Source organism: Odocoileus virginianus, chromosome 11, assembly GCF_023699985.2.
Source record: "Odocoileus virginianus isolate 20LAN1187 ecotype Illinois chromosome 11, Ovbor_1.2, whole genome shotgun sequence".
NCBI lineage: Eukaryota > Metazoa > Chordata > Mammalia > Artiodactyla > Cervidae > Odocoileus > Odocoileus virginianus.
In genome coordinates, this window is record NC_069684.1 from 54,342,802 (window position 1) to 54,360,539 (window position 17,738).

Below are 17,738 nucleotides of genomic sequence, written 5' to 3' on the forward strand. Positions count from 1 at the left end.
CCAGACAGGGGAAGGGTCTGCTGCCAATCAGCTCTGCTCTAGCCCTGATTTCCTTTAGCTGCGCCATTCACTCCCGTGCATTTAATAAGCACCACCTATGCATCAGACACTGTTCTAGGAGGGGAAATAGCATGAAAACAGCAGATAAAACCCCCTGCATTCAGGGAGCTTGTAGTTCAGAGGTCATGGGGAGAGACACCCCGAGATGGATTTTGAGCCTCATCTCACTGCAGAATCAAAACCTCTGGTTTGGGGGCTGTAGCTGACTCAGGGGAGGTGAGGTGCCTTTTAAACACCAGAAATGATCACACCCCACTGGTTGGGAAGGGTGAACTTGGATAAACTCTGCTTCTGTGATTTTAGAAGACTTGGATTTAGAAAACTTCATGGACAGAGGAGCCTGATGGGCTACAGTCCATTGGGTCACAAAGAGTCGGACGTGACTGAATGACTGAGCACATAAGTACATAAACCTCACTTTGGCCTGCCAGCTCATCATCTCTGTCCTCGACACCTGTCCAGGTAGCGCCCTCAGTACCCCCTGGGTCATCCCTCAGTTCTGTTCAGTTCAGTTGCTCAGTCGTATCCAACTCCTTGCAACCCCATGGACTGCAGCACGGCAGGCTTCAATGTCCATCACCAACGCATGGAGCTTGCTCAAACTCATGTCCATCGAGTTGGTGATGCCATCCAACCATCTCATCCTTTGTCATCCCCCTTCACCTTCTGCCTTCAATCTTTCCCAGCATCAGGGTCTTTTCCAGTGAGTCAGTTCTTCGAATCAGGTGGCCAAAGGATTGGAGCTTCAACTTCAGCATCAGTCCTTCCTAACTGGGGCCCCAAGGGAGGCTCTTTGTGGGCCCAGAAGGAAGCCGGAAGGGAAGGGCAGGTACCTGCAAGCTCACCTGGTAATTCTGGTCCAAAGAAGGCAACATTTCATTTGCCGCTCTTCCCTTCATGTTCTTTTCAAACTGAACCAGCCTGAAAGCATCTGTTTTCAAGAAGTTGGTGAACCACTGAGCAGCCTCGTCGCCACAGTCCCTGCCCTGGGTGTCAAGACCAAACACCCTGGAGAGGTCACGGAGAGCAGAGGGTTACATTCATACATCAACACACAGAGTGGTGGGGCCAAGGTGGAAGAGCTGGGCTGCTGGGGTCTGACTGTCCTGGGGGACCAGTGAGTGGTCCGTGGGCCAAAACTGGGCAGAGGCAGAGCGGGAGGGAGCAGGGAAGAACTAGGCAGATGCTCATAACTCATGCAGTTACAAGCTGAAATACCGATTGTGTTTCAAGAGGCAGGGCTGAAGCCTGGTGCTCTGCATTCCTAACAAGCTTGGGGATGCCTAGGCTGCTGGTCCACGGACCACACTGAGTTGCAGGGACTTAGGATGCTTCAGAAAGGGAGAGGGACCATGGTGTGGTAGAGGCACCCTGAACTTGGATTCTGGTAGACCTGGTTCAAGCTGGAACTCTGCCATCTCTAATCTTATGACGTTTAGCAAATCATTAAACTCCTCTGACCTTCTGTCTCAGTTACAAATTGGAAATAGTAATATATTACCTGCTTCACAAGGTGGACACAGGCTCCACCAGATAATGAAGTGGTCTTTGAGGATTTTGTGTTTGAGTGATCTCAAAAGATAAAAGCTATATACCCCCCCAAAAAAGCTATGTACCCCTCACAGAACTGCAAGTTGACATGTGATTTCTTCTTTTTTTTTTAACTGAAATATAGTTGATTAACAATATTGTGTTAGTTTCAGATATAAGTGATTGAGTTACAGATATACTTTTTCAGGTTATTTTCCACTACAAGTTATACAAGATATTGAATATAGTTCCCTGTTTTATGGGCTTCCCAAGTAGCCATAAGGAATCCACCTGCCAATGCAGAGAGAGTTGGGTTCAATTCCTGGGTAAGAAAGATCCCCTGGAGGAGAAAATGGCAACCCAATTCAATATTGCCATCTGGATAAGCCCACAGACAGAGAAGCCTGACAGGCCACAGCCCAGTGGGTCACAAAGAGTCAGACATGCCTGAGCAGGCATGCACTGTGCGTGTCCCTATTTTATGCAGCAAATCCTTGCTGTTTATCTATTTTATGTATTGTAGTTCACATCTGTTCCTCTCATACCCTTAATTTTTCCCTCTCTCCCTCACTTTCCCCTTGGGAAATAAGAAGTTTGTTTTCTATGTCTGTGATTCTGTTTCTGTTTTGTATATAGATTCATTTGTATCATTTTTTAGATTTCACATATATGTGATAGCATATGATATTTGTCTTCCTCTGTCTTCGGTTCATGGGGTCACAGAGTCGGGCACAACTGAGCGACTGAACTGAACTGTCTGACTTTATTTAGTATGATTTTCTCTAGGTCCATCTGTATTTTTTATAAGTTTAATTTGTTATGAAAGATTAAATTTCCATTGGATTGTAAATATTAACATTTAAAGTAAAATTATATCATAATTTATGTGTTATACCTTAATATTATAAATGCATATAAATTATGCTTTTAAAAGCATGCAATGGAATTCAAATGTCAGGGTAGTTTGATAGCTATTTTTTAAAACTATTTTTAATAATACATGGTTAGGGACTTCTTTTATGGCCCACATTTTAAAAATTATTTTCAAATTTTTTCCAATCTAAGACTGCCCCAGTGGTCCAGTAGTTAAGATGCCATGCTTCTGCTGTAGGAGGCATGGGTTCCAACCCTGGTTAAGGAAGTTTCACACCTGGGGCAGCCAGAGGGAAAAAAATGTTTTCTTAGTTTTATTGAGACATAATTGACACACAGCACTGCCTAAGTTCAGGGTATAAAGCATAACGACTTGACTCACATGTATTGTGAAATGATTACAAGTTTAGCTAGCAGTCCTCATCTCATATTTTTTTAAGTTCCTTTTTTCTTATGTTGAGAACTCTTAGGATTCACTGTCTTCACAGATGGAATGAAAGAAGTCGATTTATAATAATTCCACTCATCCTTTGAATCCTTCTGTGATCTTTGGCACTTAGTAATCTTTCATTAAAAGTGTTTTTAATAATTTATCAGCAACAATTTGACTAGAGGTGCTTTCATTTTAGTGTAAGACAGACTTTGAACCGCCATCTTGTAGAATGACTTTGCCCCCGTCATTAGAAACATTCTCCTGTATCAATACCAGCAGGGTTTTCCCTCCCAGGGCAGTGCTCTCTACTAAGACAAGGGATGGGCAAGCCTTTCATCTGTACCAAGGAGAGGTGGAGAAGAGAACCTGCCCCCTGCAGGTAGCATCACAGCTGGAGAGAGAACCTATAAGATTCAAGGATCTGGAAACTGATTCCCTTAAAGGGATCCCAGCCCTCAGTTACCACGGGAGGTGTTTGCATTTCCCTGTGAGTGCCTCCTCCAATCTGAAGCCCCTGGGGTGATGTATGTGAGGGAATCCGAGGTGGACCATGAGATGCTCTCTGAGACCCACAGACCTTGTCTGACGGCTACACTCACCCCACCTCCTGGCAAATCTCCATGCAGTTCTGAAGTTTCTTGGCCCTTTGCCTTCTCTCTAAACCCTCTTCTTGGAGCCACTGTTCAGCCTCTGACTAATCCCTGGCTCCAACCCCGTGGTCCTCTCATGGTCCTCTCCCTCACTGCCTTTTTTCAGCCTTTCCCCTAAAATCTCCTCCACCAGTCTGCTACTCCATACAGATCTGCTCCCTGGGCTGAGCGCTTCCTTCAAGCCCTTCAGGACAGCCCTCCTGTTTAAGTGCACACACTTCCACCCACTCAGGTCAGCTTAGTGCAGGCTCTTTGAGAAGCAGAGAGCACCCAGTGGGGCAGGGGAAAACTAATTATCCAGTGCCCCTGAAAGTTACTCCTCCACTAATCCTTCCTCCCTCCCCTCCCTACTGCAGACTCTACCCTTCTGTCATTCCACCTCCTGCAGTTCTCTCCAAATTTTATGAAAAGTTCACTTTCTTCCATATTTCTACACGAAATGTTCTATCATCAACACCCCACAGGAAAGAACCGCATCTCCCTGAGTGAGCATAACAGAACTACATTAGTTAGAAATCTAATTTAGTTCAGGGTTGAAGGAAATCAACTCTGAATATTCATCGGAAGGACTGATGCTGAAGCTGAAGCCCCAATACTTTGGTCAGTTGATACAAAGAGCCAACTCATTGGAAAAGACCCTGATGCTGGGAAAGACTGAAGGCAGGAGGAGAAGGGGACGACAGAGGATGAGATGGTTGGATGGCATCCTCGACTCAATGGACATGAGTTTGAGCAAACTCTGGGAGGTAGTGAAAGACAGGGAAGCCTGGTGTGCTGCAGTCCATGGGGTCACAAAGAGTCAGACACGACCGAGGGACTGAACAACAACAAAGTTAGTGATCTACTAATTCACAAAGCAAAACAACTCACTAAATGAGGAGACATAAAACCTTGAACGGACTTTTACAAAGAAAATCTAGGCAGTTTAACAGGAAAGTTTCACTAATGATCAAAGAATAAAAACTATCAAATATAAATAGAAAAAAATTTAATTGTCATTTAAAATAGGACAAAGAGATAAGATGTCTGGGACTCAATCTAACAAGAGATGTACAATTCTATTATAGAGAAAATTATGAAATTTTGTTAAAGAAATAAAATAAGACACAAATAAGGGAGAAAAGATAACACATTCATGGATAGGGAGGCTATCGACAATAAAGATGATAACTATGTGAGACCTATCATTTATTTAAGGGCCTGCTATGAATCAGGAACTCTTTAAATAAATACATAAATTCATTTCAATTTTCTCTAAATGGAGCCTCAAATTCAATGCAATTCTGATCCAAATCCCAAAAGGATTTTACATGGAATTTGACAAGCTGATTCTAAAATTTGTAGGAAGAAATTCCTTGGCAGTCCAGTGGTTAGGACTCTGCACTTTCACTGCAGTGGTAATGGGTTTGATCCCTGGTTGGAGAACCAAGATCCTGCCTGCCACACAGTGAGGCCCAAAAGATAAAATAAAAACAATAACAATGTCCCATTGATTAAAAAATAAAATAAAATGTGAAGTCCAAAGATAGTCAAGACACTTGAAAGATAAAATAATGAGGAGACTCATCTTACTCGATATCAAGACATAAAGTTAAAGAAATTAAGACAGTGATGGATAGGATCAGGAATGGATACAGAATGGATACAAAGGACAGAGAGCTCAGAAAATAACTGATACTTCCTAAAGAAGCAAGTGGCTCAGTGGTAAAGAAGCAGGAGATGCAGGTTCAATCCCTGGGTCAGGAAGATCCCCTGGACATGGAAATGGCAACCCACTCCAGTATTCTTGCCTGGGAAATCCCACGGACAAAGGAGCCTGGCGGGCTGCAGTCCATGGTGTTGCAAGAATTGGACATTACTTTGCACCTGGACAACAACAACAAAGATCTTAAGATGCCACGATGCAGGTGGCATTATGTATCACTGGGAAACAAATGGATTGTTCAGTAAAATATTGGAACACTTGATAATCGTATAAGAAAATCAAACTGAATTTCCACCTCAAATCACTATCAAAAATAAACTGTAAAAAATAAGTAAATAAACTCTAGATGCAGAAACATAAGTGGAAAAGGCAAAACTTCAATAGTTTTAGAAAAAGAATAGTAGGAGAATTTTTTATAACTTTGGAATGGAGTATATTTATTAAGACACAAAAAAAGGGCTAATTCCCCCCCAAAAGATTAATTAATTTGAATATCATAAAATGTAAAATGTCTATTTTTCAGAAGATACCATAAAAAAGATTAAAAAAATAAATCACAAAGCAGGATTTTGCATCTCTTATAATTGATCAAAGATCTGACCCAACCTAAAGAACTCCCCATCAATAGGGCAAACTTGGGCATGAAACATAAAAAATAATTTCATAGACTAAAAGAATACAAGGAACCAATAACTATAAAGAAAAAATATTTAGCCTCCAGATTTCAGTGAAATGCCTAGGAATGCAAATTAAAACTACAAAGAGCTACCATCTAATTCATTTTAAAGATACCTGCAGAATTAAAAATATAAGAAAAGCCAGATGATGAGGACTGGTAACAAATCTAATTGATGAGAACACAAGGCAATGAACCCTTACTCTGGTGAGGTGTAAATTGGTACAATTTTGGGAACCAATTAGGCATTTCCTTATCAAAATTAACATGCAGATACCCAATGACTCAGTAATTCTATTCCTAAACTCATGCTCTAAAGAATTAAAGATATGTACAAAAACGTTCTTAGGACATTTTTCATATTAGAAAAAAACTGCAAAATGACATGAGTTAATGGAGAAGAACATAAAGAAGTTGTAGCAAAGTCATATAGTGGAAACTATACAGCAGTGAAAAAACTCATCTACAGCTTCCAGCCACAAGGCACAGATGAATCTTACAACGATGAAAAGAACAGGCAGCTACAGAAAAATACATATTGTGTAATGACATTTTATAAACTTGAAGCAAAACTTAACCATATATTATCTAGGAGCACATCCATATATAAAGAGAAGAGTAGCAGGAACCAGGAAAAAAAGAAATTGGGGACCCTGGTTTCTCTGAGGGGCAGGACATCATGAAGGTACATGAAATAAATCTATTCATGTTGTATTTCCTAAGTTGGGTATGGTGCTACAGGTGTCTGTTTCAATGTCGTGTTTTATAACTTACATATGCTTTATGTAGGGCTTCCCTGATAGCTCTGTTGGTGAAGAATCTGCCTGCAATGCAGGGAGGAGACCCTGGTTCGATTTCTGGGTCGGGAAGATCCACTGGAGAAGGGATAGGCTACCCACTCCAGCATTCAGGCCTGGAGAATTCCACGGACTGTATAGTCCATGGGGTCGCAAAGAGTCAGACACAACTGAGCGACTTTCATTTTCATACTTTATGTAGATTCCTCACATATCAAATATTTAATTATATCATATTGTCAGTAGTCGATATATCTCATAACGGAATGAAACCCAGCTAGAGAAATTTCTTCTTCAAAGGAAACTATTACTTCAGTTATAAAGAAAAAAAAACTTCTGTTGGACTGTCCAGGTTTGAAGTCATTTCTTTCTCCTACCTGAAAATACATTTAGACTTTTTAGACATCAATCGTTCATAAATCCTTATGATAATTAAGAAACCCTACTGCTCTACAATCGCTCTTAAAAAATAAAATAACACCACACGGGGTGAATAGGGAAAGCTGGTTAAAGAAAGTAACAATGAAAGTTAATCAAATCCATGACACTGCATCCCTGTCTCTATGGCTGTGTTAAGGAACCTCCTTCACTTTTTCTGAGCTTGGTCTCCTCATTTGTAAAGTGTAATGATATCTGCCTCATAAACTTACTGAGATAATTAACTGAAATACTATAGTCAGTGAATGATTGCTTCAGGATTTCAAAACTGTAGAACCTGGAGTGATGGGTTTCAGTTCAGACACTGCTAATAAAAGCACACCATGAGGGTACAGCAGGCATTCTGAGGCTCTCCAATTTCCACAGGCTGAGAATTCTCAGGTGGTCACAAAGGGAGCACCCATGACAAGTGTCTAAGCCTCTAGGACGCCCTGCTAGCACAGGCCAAGACCTTGAAAAGTCATGCAACTGGATGGCCCTGCAAGGGTCCCACAGACTGAAAGGAAGCCGGGGCTTGAGGTGCATGTCTGGCCAGAGGTCAAATCTCATACCTCCCGATGAGGTGCCTAAGTCTCAGTCTCAGGGGCCACGGAGTCAGCAGGAAAAGCCTTGGCATCCATATCATTCAACCCAGAGATACAGGCGGGAACATCTCCACTAATGAACGCCCTTGTCTGCCTGGCAATTCTGAATAGAAGTCCGTCCTACGCGAACAAAAGGAGACAAACCCTAAAGACTGGCTCTCTGTATCCTCTCTATATTTGTATTACTTTTTCTATTTTTAATGCTTTGATATCTTGGGACTTGGTGATGCTGAAGGAATGCCCCCTTCCAGGGCTAACCAATTCAGAGAGATAGTAAAACACTGGGCTTTCAGATGCAAACCAGCCAATCCAAAGTCCTCACTCCAACCACCTCCCCCATTGCATTTTACACTCTGGCCACAGTCCCCTGCTCTAATCACCAGGGTCAGATACCAGACAACAAAGGGCAGCCTCTGTGCCGCAGGGCTAATTTTCCCAGATCGTGCAGAAAGCAGAATAAAGACTCTTGGAGGTTCCCCTGCCCCCTCTGCCTCCTGGCAGACTCCGGTATTTCCCCATGTGGTCCTGCATGGTTTCTATGTGGCCTCTGGTTTCTAAGCATGTGTGAATATTAAAAAAAAAAAACACTTCTTTCTTCATGACAGTCATTTCTGTGTCTGCATGTCTTGCCATATCTGATGAAAACAAATCTAAATATCCTTAATGCAGTATTGTATTTCACCCACTCACACTTGACCACTGGCTTGATCCCAAAATGGACTAGACTTCTCTTAAATATGTCTGTACCAGTCTCATCATCTACTGGACAAAGTGCAGCAAGGTGGAGCACAGGGAGAGCCTAGATGGAAATGAGTCCTGGCACAGGTCCCCGGAGCCCCAGAGCAGAGTACCTGCAGTCATGGACCTTGTTTGAAGAATGCAGCTTGGTCGGCAAAACCAGCTGGTCCATGCCTGGAGCCCTGAGGATCAGGCGGTCGTCCTCAGAGGTGATGGAGACCAACACAAGGCGAGGCTCCTGCCGGGCAGTCACCATGTGTCCGTCTTCCTTTATCACCAGCCAAAACCTGCCAAGGAACCAACAAGGACACACTCAGAAAAGCCTTTGCCACCCACTCCAAAGCTCCCCTCTAGCCTTCTATTTCATCGAAACCCTCCCTCTCTGGGACTTCCCTGGTGGTCCAGAGGCTGAGACTTCAAGCTCCTAATGCAAAAGACCTGGGTTCGATCCCTAGTCAGGGAACTAGATCGCACACACTGCAACTAAGAGTTCGCATGCAGCGACTAAAGATCCCAGGTGCTGCAACTAAGACTCGGAGCAACCAAATGAACATTAAAAACAAAACAAAACTCCCTCTGCCCCCACTCAGAACCCAACAATTTCTAGACAATATCCAAGTCTAGCCAAATTCTTCCGGTCCAAGAGATGGTGCTACCTCTGACCCCAAAAGGAGTTTGTTTGGTACAAGGAACCCTGGAAAAGAGCATCTGGCCAATGTATGAAAATCCCCAGTCCCCAAAATCCTGGTGAGGCTGGTGTAGGACCCTCCTCTATACTAGAGCTCATACATTGCTCACTTTGGAACTTTGTTTTGGTCAGAGACTTCCCTGGTTAAAGCAAAAGGTCTTCCAGGACTTTCTGCTGTGGAACAAGAGGGCAGTGACCAAATGACGACTGGTCCAGGTGGACTGAAGCTCTAGACAAAGGTCTTAAATGTGTGTGACTCCAGTGGATGCAAACCAGCCTCTGCTGGGTTTACCTTGCTGGGACATGTGGACCTTGATCAGGAAACCCGTAAACAGCCTTTCTTCTTCATGCACGCATTAAAACTTACATAACGCTGTAAACCAATGCCGTGTCTGTACATGTGTACTCAGTCACTCAGTTGTGTCCAATTCTTTGAGACCCCCATGGACCATTTTTAAAAAGAAAGAAAATGTGGTATGTCTATATGGTAGAATATTATTTAGCCATAAAAAGAAAGAAATTCTGCAATTTTTGACAACATCTATGAAATTTGAGGGTATTAATAGTAAGTGAAGTAAGTCAGACAGAGAAAGATAAATACTGTATAATCTCACTTGTAAGTGAAAACTAATAAGCTGGGAATTGCTCGAAACAGAAAGTAGGGCATTTCCCTGACAGTCCAGTGGCTAAGACTCCACGTTCCCAATGTGAGGGGCCCAGGTTTGCTCACTGGTAGGGGAACCAGATCCCACATGCCGCAGCTAAGACCTGGTGCAGCCAAATAAGTAAATATTTTAAAAAGAAAGTAACGGAGAGGAGATTGGTGGCTGCCATGGGTTGGGGGTGGGAGAAATATGTGACCACCTTCAGGTGGTCAAAGGTTACAAACTTTGAGCTCTAAGGGGAAAAGATGTCTGTAATGTACATTATGACATCTACAGTTAATAATACAGTATTTACACTTGAAAACTGTGAAGAGAGAAAATTTCAAATCCTCTCATGATAACAACAGCAACAAAATGCAAATTATGTGCAGTGAAGGATGTATTCATTAGCCTTATTACAGCAATCATTTCACAATATATGTGTGTATCTAATCATCACATTGGACACCTGAAACTTACTCAATGTTATATTTCAGTTATCTCAGTAAAGCTGGAGAAAAAAAATGACTTACCCAAATCACGTGTTAGATAAGAACTCACCTTCTAGACAGTCCCCACCCTCCACCCCACCCTCAGTTCTGGGCTCAGCTTTCACACTCTGTGTATCACATCCAGGGAGAGAGTGGGGTGCAGAGTGAGCTGAAGAATGGAATGTTAGGCCGGTTATGCTCTTATCTATAGGAATGCATATACTGATATTTTGGGTTATACCACATATATGATTTGATTACTAAGTGTGCCGCCCCTAGGGAAAATGAGTTTCAACGTCACTGTTTTAGACAGAACAAGAGCAGTGGGTGAGGATCTCTGCAGAGTCTGATGAGTGAACCACCACTGAAAGCTGAGGCCTCCCACACGTGAGCAGGATAAAAAGGACAGCCCCTGCTGGAATGAGGGAGACATTTCAAAATATGCCTGGAGCCAGATGGAATGGTGAGATAACCTGGTGAGCCAGGTCTCTGCCCTCTCTGCCTCTGGCAGGGAGTCTCCTCTCTTGAACCTCCCCTTCAGACAGCCTATCCCTGTCCAAGTGCTGGAGAACCTGCCTCCAAGCCGGCAGACCTGGGCTGGGTCCTGAGCCAGCTCCCTGGCATGCGTGCTGCTTCGAGGATACAGCGGTGGCAGTGGCGATGGTGACAGAGCAAAGGCATTTTGGGAATTGCTGTGGCTACTCTCCCGGGAGCTGAGGATGCTGGGCAGTACTAGGTCCCCAACCCTCTGAGGAGGCCTCCTTTTTTTCCCCAGGCATCTTTGGCTTTCAGGGTTCCCTAGCCCATTCACCTGCGGGGTGAGAGTGGGTTCTGTGACCCAGGGCTTTCCTGCCTACCTTGTCACAGCCCTGTGATGCTGGGAAAGATTGAGAGCAGGAGGAGAAGGGGGCGACAGAGACCGAACTGACTGGATGGCATCAATGACTCAATGGACATGAGTTTGAGCAAACTCCAGGGGATGGTGAAGGACAGGGAAGCCTGGCGTGCTACAGTCCATGTGGTTGCAAAGAGTCGGGCACCATTTAGCAGCTGAACAACAACACTTCCCTGGTGGCTGGAAGTTCTGTGCTAACTTGCAAAGGATGGAGCAAGAGGCAACTTGCAAGCAGCCTGACACTGGGGCAGGACGATCACAACAGAGGATGCCAAGTGCTGTCGACAACACACATCAGCCACCCCGTTACCCTGCAGCCGGAGTGATGTTAGTTTTCACCTCTGGCACACAAATGATGCCCAGGAGTGAATAATGACCTCTGCTCTGCCAGACGGGCAAGAAAGGATCTGTCTGCAGTGTGGATTTGATCATGACCCACTTCTCCTCACCTGCAACCCTGAAAGCCAGCACCTTCGTTTTACACAGAAAACACGAGTGTGTAGCATGAAGAGCATTGCAGAGCCCAGAACTAAGTCTCCAAAGGAACAGCGATGCCCTGAATGACCCACAGCAGTGTTCAGGGAGCAGAGCGCAAGACAGATGGAAAGTGTCATTTCTAAATGGACAGACTGGCCTGGGAAGCGGGAAGGGCTGAGCCAGCAAAGGTAGGAAAACAGGAGCCCCACCACAAGAGGGGATAGTCTGTGCAGAAGAAATAAAGGGCTGGCTTTGTAAAGGGCTGGAGTGGATTTATCAATGGGAGAGACATACGGCGAAGGAGGACAGCTCAGAATCTGTGCCAAACAGCCAGTGTCAGCGTTTTGCTGGACAGTCTAGAAACCAGCTCAAAGCTCAGGGCACTCAGGCCCATCGCTCACAGATACATTAAAGGCTTTGACTAGAACAGCTCTAGAAATTGAAGGCCCAGAGCACTTATAGAGGAAGCGCTCAGTGTCTGAGAACAGTTCCAAAGACACAAGTTCAAAATGGAAATAAATCAAGGCGGCCTTTTCCTGCCTTCGTAGACTCTTTGTAGTTTCATGATGGAAATCTCAAGTTGGGAGAATAATAGCGTTATAGCAGAGTTCTTTCCAGTTTCTTTTCCAGTTTCAGTTATCGCCTAATAAATAAAATATAGATTAGACAGGGACTTGGAGATCATCAAATTCAACCTCTTTAGCCAATGAAAAACAGGCTTGGAAGAGGTTAAGTGACTTCTCTGGAGGTCTCCTGAGACTTGGTGTGATCCTTGCCCTTGTAAATCACATACTGGTTTCACAACAAGGGCATGAATATTGCCCTCAGAGATCTGAGTTCAAATCCCTCCAGCATATAGCGGTCTTGTTGTTGTAGGAGATAGATGGGCTCCAGGTTAAATAGTTACAACTGGCCTCCTGTTTGCATTTCACAGGGGCCCAAAGAAGTGGGCTTCAGGCTGGATACTTAAAACTGTTAGCATTTTCTGAGAGAAGAGATAGGTGGGCTCCTGCTCATTAAGAGGGCTGCCTACACCCTTTTGCTCCACATTGCTAATAATAAACTTTGTAATTTCTACCTCTGTGATAAGTGTGTTTTTCACTGGGGGCAAAGATCCAGGGGAAAAATAGCTTCTAGCCTCTAGCCCTTGCTGGCCTGGTGGCTAAGATCCTTGATTCTCATTCAGGCTACCCAGGTTCAATTCCTGGGCAGGGAATTAAGATCTCACTTTACTGCCACCTCACCGAGACCACTGTGATCTCAGGTAAGATACTCATCCTTTCTGATACCATTTCTTTATTTGCAAAGTGGACCCAATATCTAGCCCACAAGATTGCTATGAGGCTTAAATTATATTATCTGTTGAAAGGTCTTAGTTCAGTGTCTGCTGAGTATGAACCACCGAATAAAAGTATTCCATTGCTTTCCCCTGCCTCAGCCCAGTCTCCACACCACGCTATCCCATCTCAAGCATATATTGTTCAAAACAAGGGAACGCTGATACAGTTCCATCTACTTTCAGACGTCCACAGAGGCAGAAAAGCGAAGGAAAAATATTCTCTTTCCATGGAAGCCAGTCACAGCAAAGTGGTGGCAACATGCAGTGGGAAACAATAGTTCTTCCTGATGAAAAGCGGACACACAGGCAAGCACTGAATCTCTGTGAAATAGCATCAGTGCTTCACGTGAAGAAGAAGGGAGCAGCAGTGCCTTTTCTCTGGATGTGCAGCATGAGAGTTTATGTCTTCACTCTGGCTCAAGTCCACCCAGCAATCAGGAGGTTTTTCTTTTTTTTTTTCAGGAGGCTTTTCTAACCCTTCACACTAGAATCAGCTCAGATTCTTCTTAATGGTCCCAAAGAAAACCCTCTAAAGATAGCATCAGAATCACCTAGAGAGACCTTCACACCTGAGAAGTGGAGTATTTCCTGCCATATCAGCAAACAAGGATGTCACGTGAGTGCTAAGTCGCTTCAATCGTGTCCAGCTCTTTGTGACCCTATGGACTCTAGCAGACCAGGCTCCTCTGTCCATGGGATTCTCCAGCCAAGAATACTGGAGTGGGTTGTCTGCCCTTTTCTAGGGGATCTTCCCAACCCAGGAATGGAACCCGTATCTCTTACATCTCCTGTATTGGCAGGTAGGTTCTTTATCAGCCAGCAGCAATTTCAGCCCTCCATTGTAAGCTGGTGAGCCCTGAGAAACTCAGGGTGTGAAAATAGGATGCTGGCCCCAGATAGGTATGGTGCATGTCAGAGGAATGATTTCAGTGAGCTCAGACTCTTGCATCTTCCCATAACAGAAAAGCGCTAAATTCCTTAACTTGGGATATCTAGTTTTTTTTAATTTACAAAAAACTTTTGACAATCAGACTGACTACCTGCCCTCTGTTGCAAAACTCCTATATAACCCGGCTCCTCTCTTCTGCCTCTTCAGAGCAGTTCTCTCAGGGTCACTTGAGATGCTATCTCCTGGGTTTGAGGTCCTAAAAATTCCCGCCAAATAGAACTCCACTTAGAACTCAACTTGTAGGTTGTGACTATTTTTTAAGTCGACACACACTACACAAGCTTGTTTCACTCCTACTCCATAGGCCTGGGATGGGAAACTCAGGATATTACAGTCTTAAAAAACTCTCCAGGGACTTCCCTGGTGGTACAGTGGATAGGAATCCACCTGCCAGTGCAGGGGCCAAGGGTTCGTTCCAGCCCTGGTCCAGGAAGATTCCACAGGATGTGGAGTAACTAAAGTCCGTGTGCCACAACTGCTGAGCCTGCACACCCAGAGCCTGCGCTCCTCAAGAGAAGGCATCGCAACAAGAACCCTACATACAGCAAGGAAGGGCAGCCCCGCTCACCGTAACTAGAGAAAGCGCATGCAGGAATGAAGACCCAGCACAGCCAAAAATAAATAACTCTCCAGGATTAGAAATCTGGGGTGAAAGGGGTGGAAAATCCCCTGTGAACTTCACACAACACTTTCCTAAAACAACCGGAAGTTTTCCCATGCTGTGGGAGCCCACATTTCTTTAAGGGAAGAGCAATCTTCAGCAAAGAGAGAATACATGCGTCCCGGGAATGAACTCAGGACAGCAGACATCCTCCGCTAGAAGGCTCCCACAGTGACCAATCTGCAAACCTCCCTCCTCTAGACACAGGACCACAGCTAACCCATCCCAGCCAGAGAGCAAAGCATCTTCATCCTAAGGAAGCAAAAAAGAAGGTTCTGTTCTTCCTTGATCACTCTTTCTAGGGTTTGGAATCCTTCCCTGTCTCAACTACCAATCGGCACATGGCAAGGGAATGGCCATCTACCTCTACAAGGATTAAAGCATGTGCTGCTGCAGCTGCTGACCTTCAACACCTCCTGAAAGGAGTTCAGGGTGGAGAGCGGAAATGAGGTGCTCTGGGAAAAACTGAGAAGACAGATCCTCAGATGGTTAGGCGTTTTCAGGAGCCAATTTTGTGAGCCCGATTTTTGTATCTCCTCATATTTGGAAAACCACTAAAATCCTTGAAGGTGATGGGCTTGATTGCATGTATTCCCTCTTCCTGAAATCACATGCATACTGACCTTTCCTCCCTGTCTCTTTGGAACAGTTTCTCAGAGCTATCTGAGGTTCTGGCTCCTGGGCAGCAGTCCTCATTTTGCCCCAGGTAAAACTTAACACTCATGTTGTGCATTTTTTTTTTTAAGTTGACACCTGCCAAGATGGCCTTCCCCTTATTCAGCTGCACCATTCTGTGTCCACAAGTATGTCTGCAGGCTCATCTCTGGGGGGAGAAAAATGACAGGGCACCTTTTCTGAGGCAGGAGGATGAAATTCTGATGTGTCAGGTCCTATGTAGGTAAGGACTTTACCTAAAGTTCTTCACTGAAGACCACTCTGCCTCTGGGGGAGGGGACACACTATTCTTTTAGTGGCAAGTATTACACGCACGGTCCACCTGCCATCTCCTCTCCCCAACAGAAGACTGACCTCTGCTCATTACGTATTACAATGGCTCAGGGCCCCAACCTCCAGCATGTCTCAGGAACCTTCGCCGGGGATTGGAAATGGTGAGGGACCAGCCCTGGCAAGGCCAATGTGCTTGAACAAGCATTGGTTTCAGCATTGCTCCCGTCTACCCAAGAGTGCCAAGAACATTTTATTTTTCTGCTATTGTGTTCATACTAAGAATCAGAAAATTTAGAACAGCAACCTTGGAGATAAGCAATCAGACCCCATGTTTTTATAAAGCCTCTCCTCCAGGGAGGGACAGAGACTTTGTAAGCAAGCAGGACCTTGTGGGGCTTTCCCAGGACACTCCCTCCCCATCTCTGCTTTAGGTCCTCTCTGAAGTACCCTGTTGTTCAATGACTAAGTACAAACTCTTTGCAAATCCATGGACTACAGCACACCTAGATAACAGTATTTGATACATATTTCCTGGGCTGTTTTACAGATATAAAAACCCTCACCAAATGGAAGATGTTAACTACTAGATGACCATGAGTACACAGCTCCAGGCCTCCTGGAGCCTGAGGAATGAAAACATTAACTCCTGTGACCCTCCCATGATACTTCACTGTAAGCCAGTCTAGAGAATTGTGCAGAATCTTATTTCTGACCCTGCAACACCCCCTCACCTGGCGTTAAAAATGCTCTGTCAGGGGACTTCCCTGGTGGTTCAGTGGCTGGGACTCTGATCCCAGTGCAGGGGCCGGGGTCTGATCACTGGTCAGGGAGCTGAATCCCACGTGCTGCAACTAGTAGTTCACAGGTCACAGCCAGAGATCCCAGTGCAGACCAACAAATAAATAAAGATAAATTTAAAAAAAAAAATCTTTGTCAAAACCTTTCCAGGAGAGGTTTGGGGGAGGTCTGTGACACCAGTCTCCTGGCATGGCCCTGCAATCAAGTTTTCTCTGCTCCAAACTCCAGCCTTTTGGGTTGTCTGGCCTCACCGAGCCCTACAGGCACAGAAACTCGCAGCTAACAGCTTGCCTCCACTAGCTTTCCAAATCTGAACCAGACAAGAACTTGACCTTTCCAGCTACAAGATCAGAGGCAGATGACCCAACAAGCAGCCCAGGAAAGCCACGCGGCAAACCTCTGTTCTCCTTCCCTGGGACAAGCCCCAGCTCCCCCACCCCGGCCCTCCCCGGTAGGTCCCGCGCTGTTTCCGCGCCCGGCCCTACCTGTCCCGCAGGTGGCCGCTGCGCAGCCCCAGGGCCGTGCACTCGGCCACGTCCACCGACACCCCCTTGCAGGACTTCACCGGGTAGATCCACAGCTCGCTCACCGTGCCCACCTGCTGCAGCCGCCGGCGCCGACCGGGCCGCGCGCGGCGCCAGGCGACGGCTCCCAGCGCCACCGCGGCCAGTCCCAGGGCGGCCACCCCCAGCCAGCGGGGCCCGGGCGGCGCGGGGAGGCCCAGGCGGGCCAGAGCCGAGGAGCCGGCGGCGCCCATGACCCAGCGATCGCGGGCGGCGGCCTGAGCACACACGGGGTAGCGTTGGAGTGAGGAGGGCGCCGGGCGCTCAGGGCTCCGGGCGAGAGGGCGGAGCCAGAGCTGGTCCAGTCACCCGCCCTGGCACTCTCGCGCGCCGACGCGGCGGGACTGGCTGTGCGCAAGGAGGGGACCCCTAACTGCGGCGCCGAGGACCCGGCGGTAACCGAGGGACAGGAGACAGAGAGCGGGCCGGGATGCTCAGACGCCCCTGGGGGAAGCAGGGATCAGGAAACCGAAGCCGGAGGCCTGGCTGCCCACTCTCTCTCTCTGACCGGTCACTGTCGCTTTATTGCTCCGTCTTCCTGGTGGCCTGCGACGCAACCCCTCACCCGCCCACATTCCACCCGCTCTCCAGGGCCTCTTGGCTTCCTGCACTGCCCACGTAACTGCGTGACTGGAGCCCAGCGAACAGGGAAAGCGGACGTCGAAGGGAGCATTGTAACTCCATGGCTGATTCATGTCAATGTATGACAAAACCCACTGCAATGTTGTGAAGTAATTAGCCTCCAACTAATAAAAATAAATGAAAAAAAAAAATACATAAACGTTTAGAAGCTCCTACTGG

The 17,738-nt window shown here is 45.9% G+C and overlaps 1 protein-coding gene across 1 annotated transcript in view; it reads right to left on the minus strand.

Moving 5' to 3' along the window:
- MTARC2 (mitochondrial amidoxime reducing component 2) overlaps window positions 1-17,176 on the minus strand; it is a 36,775-nt gene extending 19,599 nt beyond the window's left edge. Inside the window, exons 1-3 of the mRNA XM_070474491.1 lie at window positions 16,860-17,176; window positions 8,598-8,771; window positions 906-1,068 (exon numbers count right to left, since the gene is read on the minus strand). Of these exons, the coding sequence (XP_070330592.1) occupies window positions 906-1,068; window positions 8,598-8,771; window positions 16,860-17,131 (609 nt within the window). The 5' untranslated portion in view covers window positions 17,132-17,176. The remainder of the gene's footprint in view (window positions 1-905; window positions 1,069-8,597; window positions 8,772-16,859) is intronic.
- Window positions 17,177-17,738: the final 562 nt, after the last annotated feature.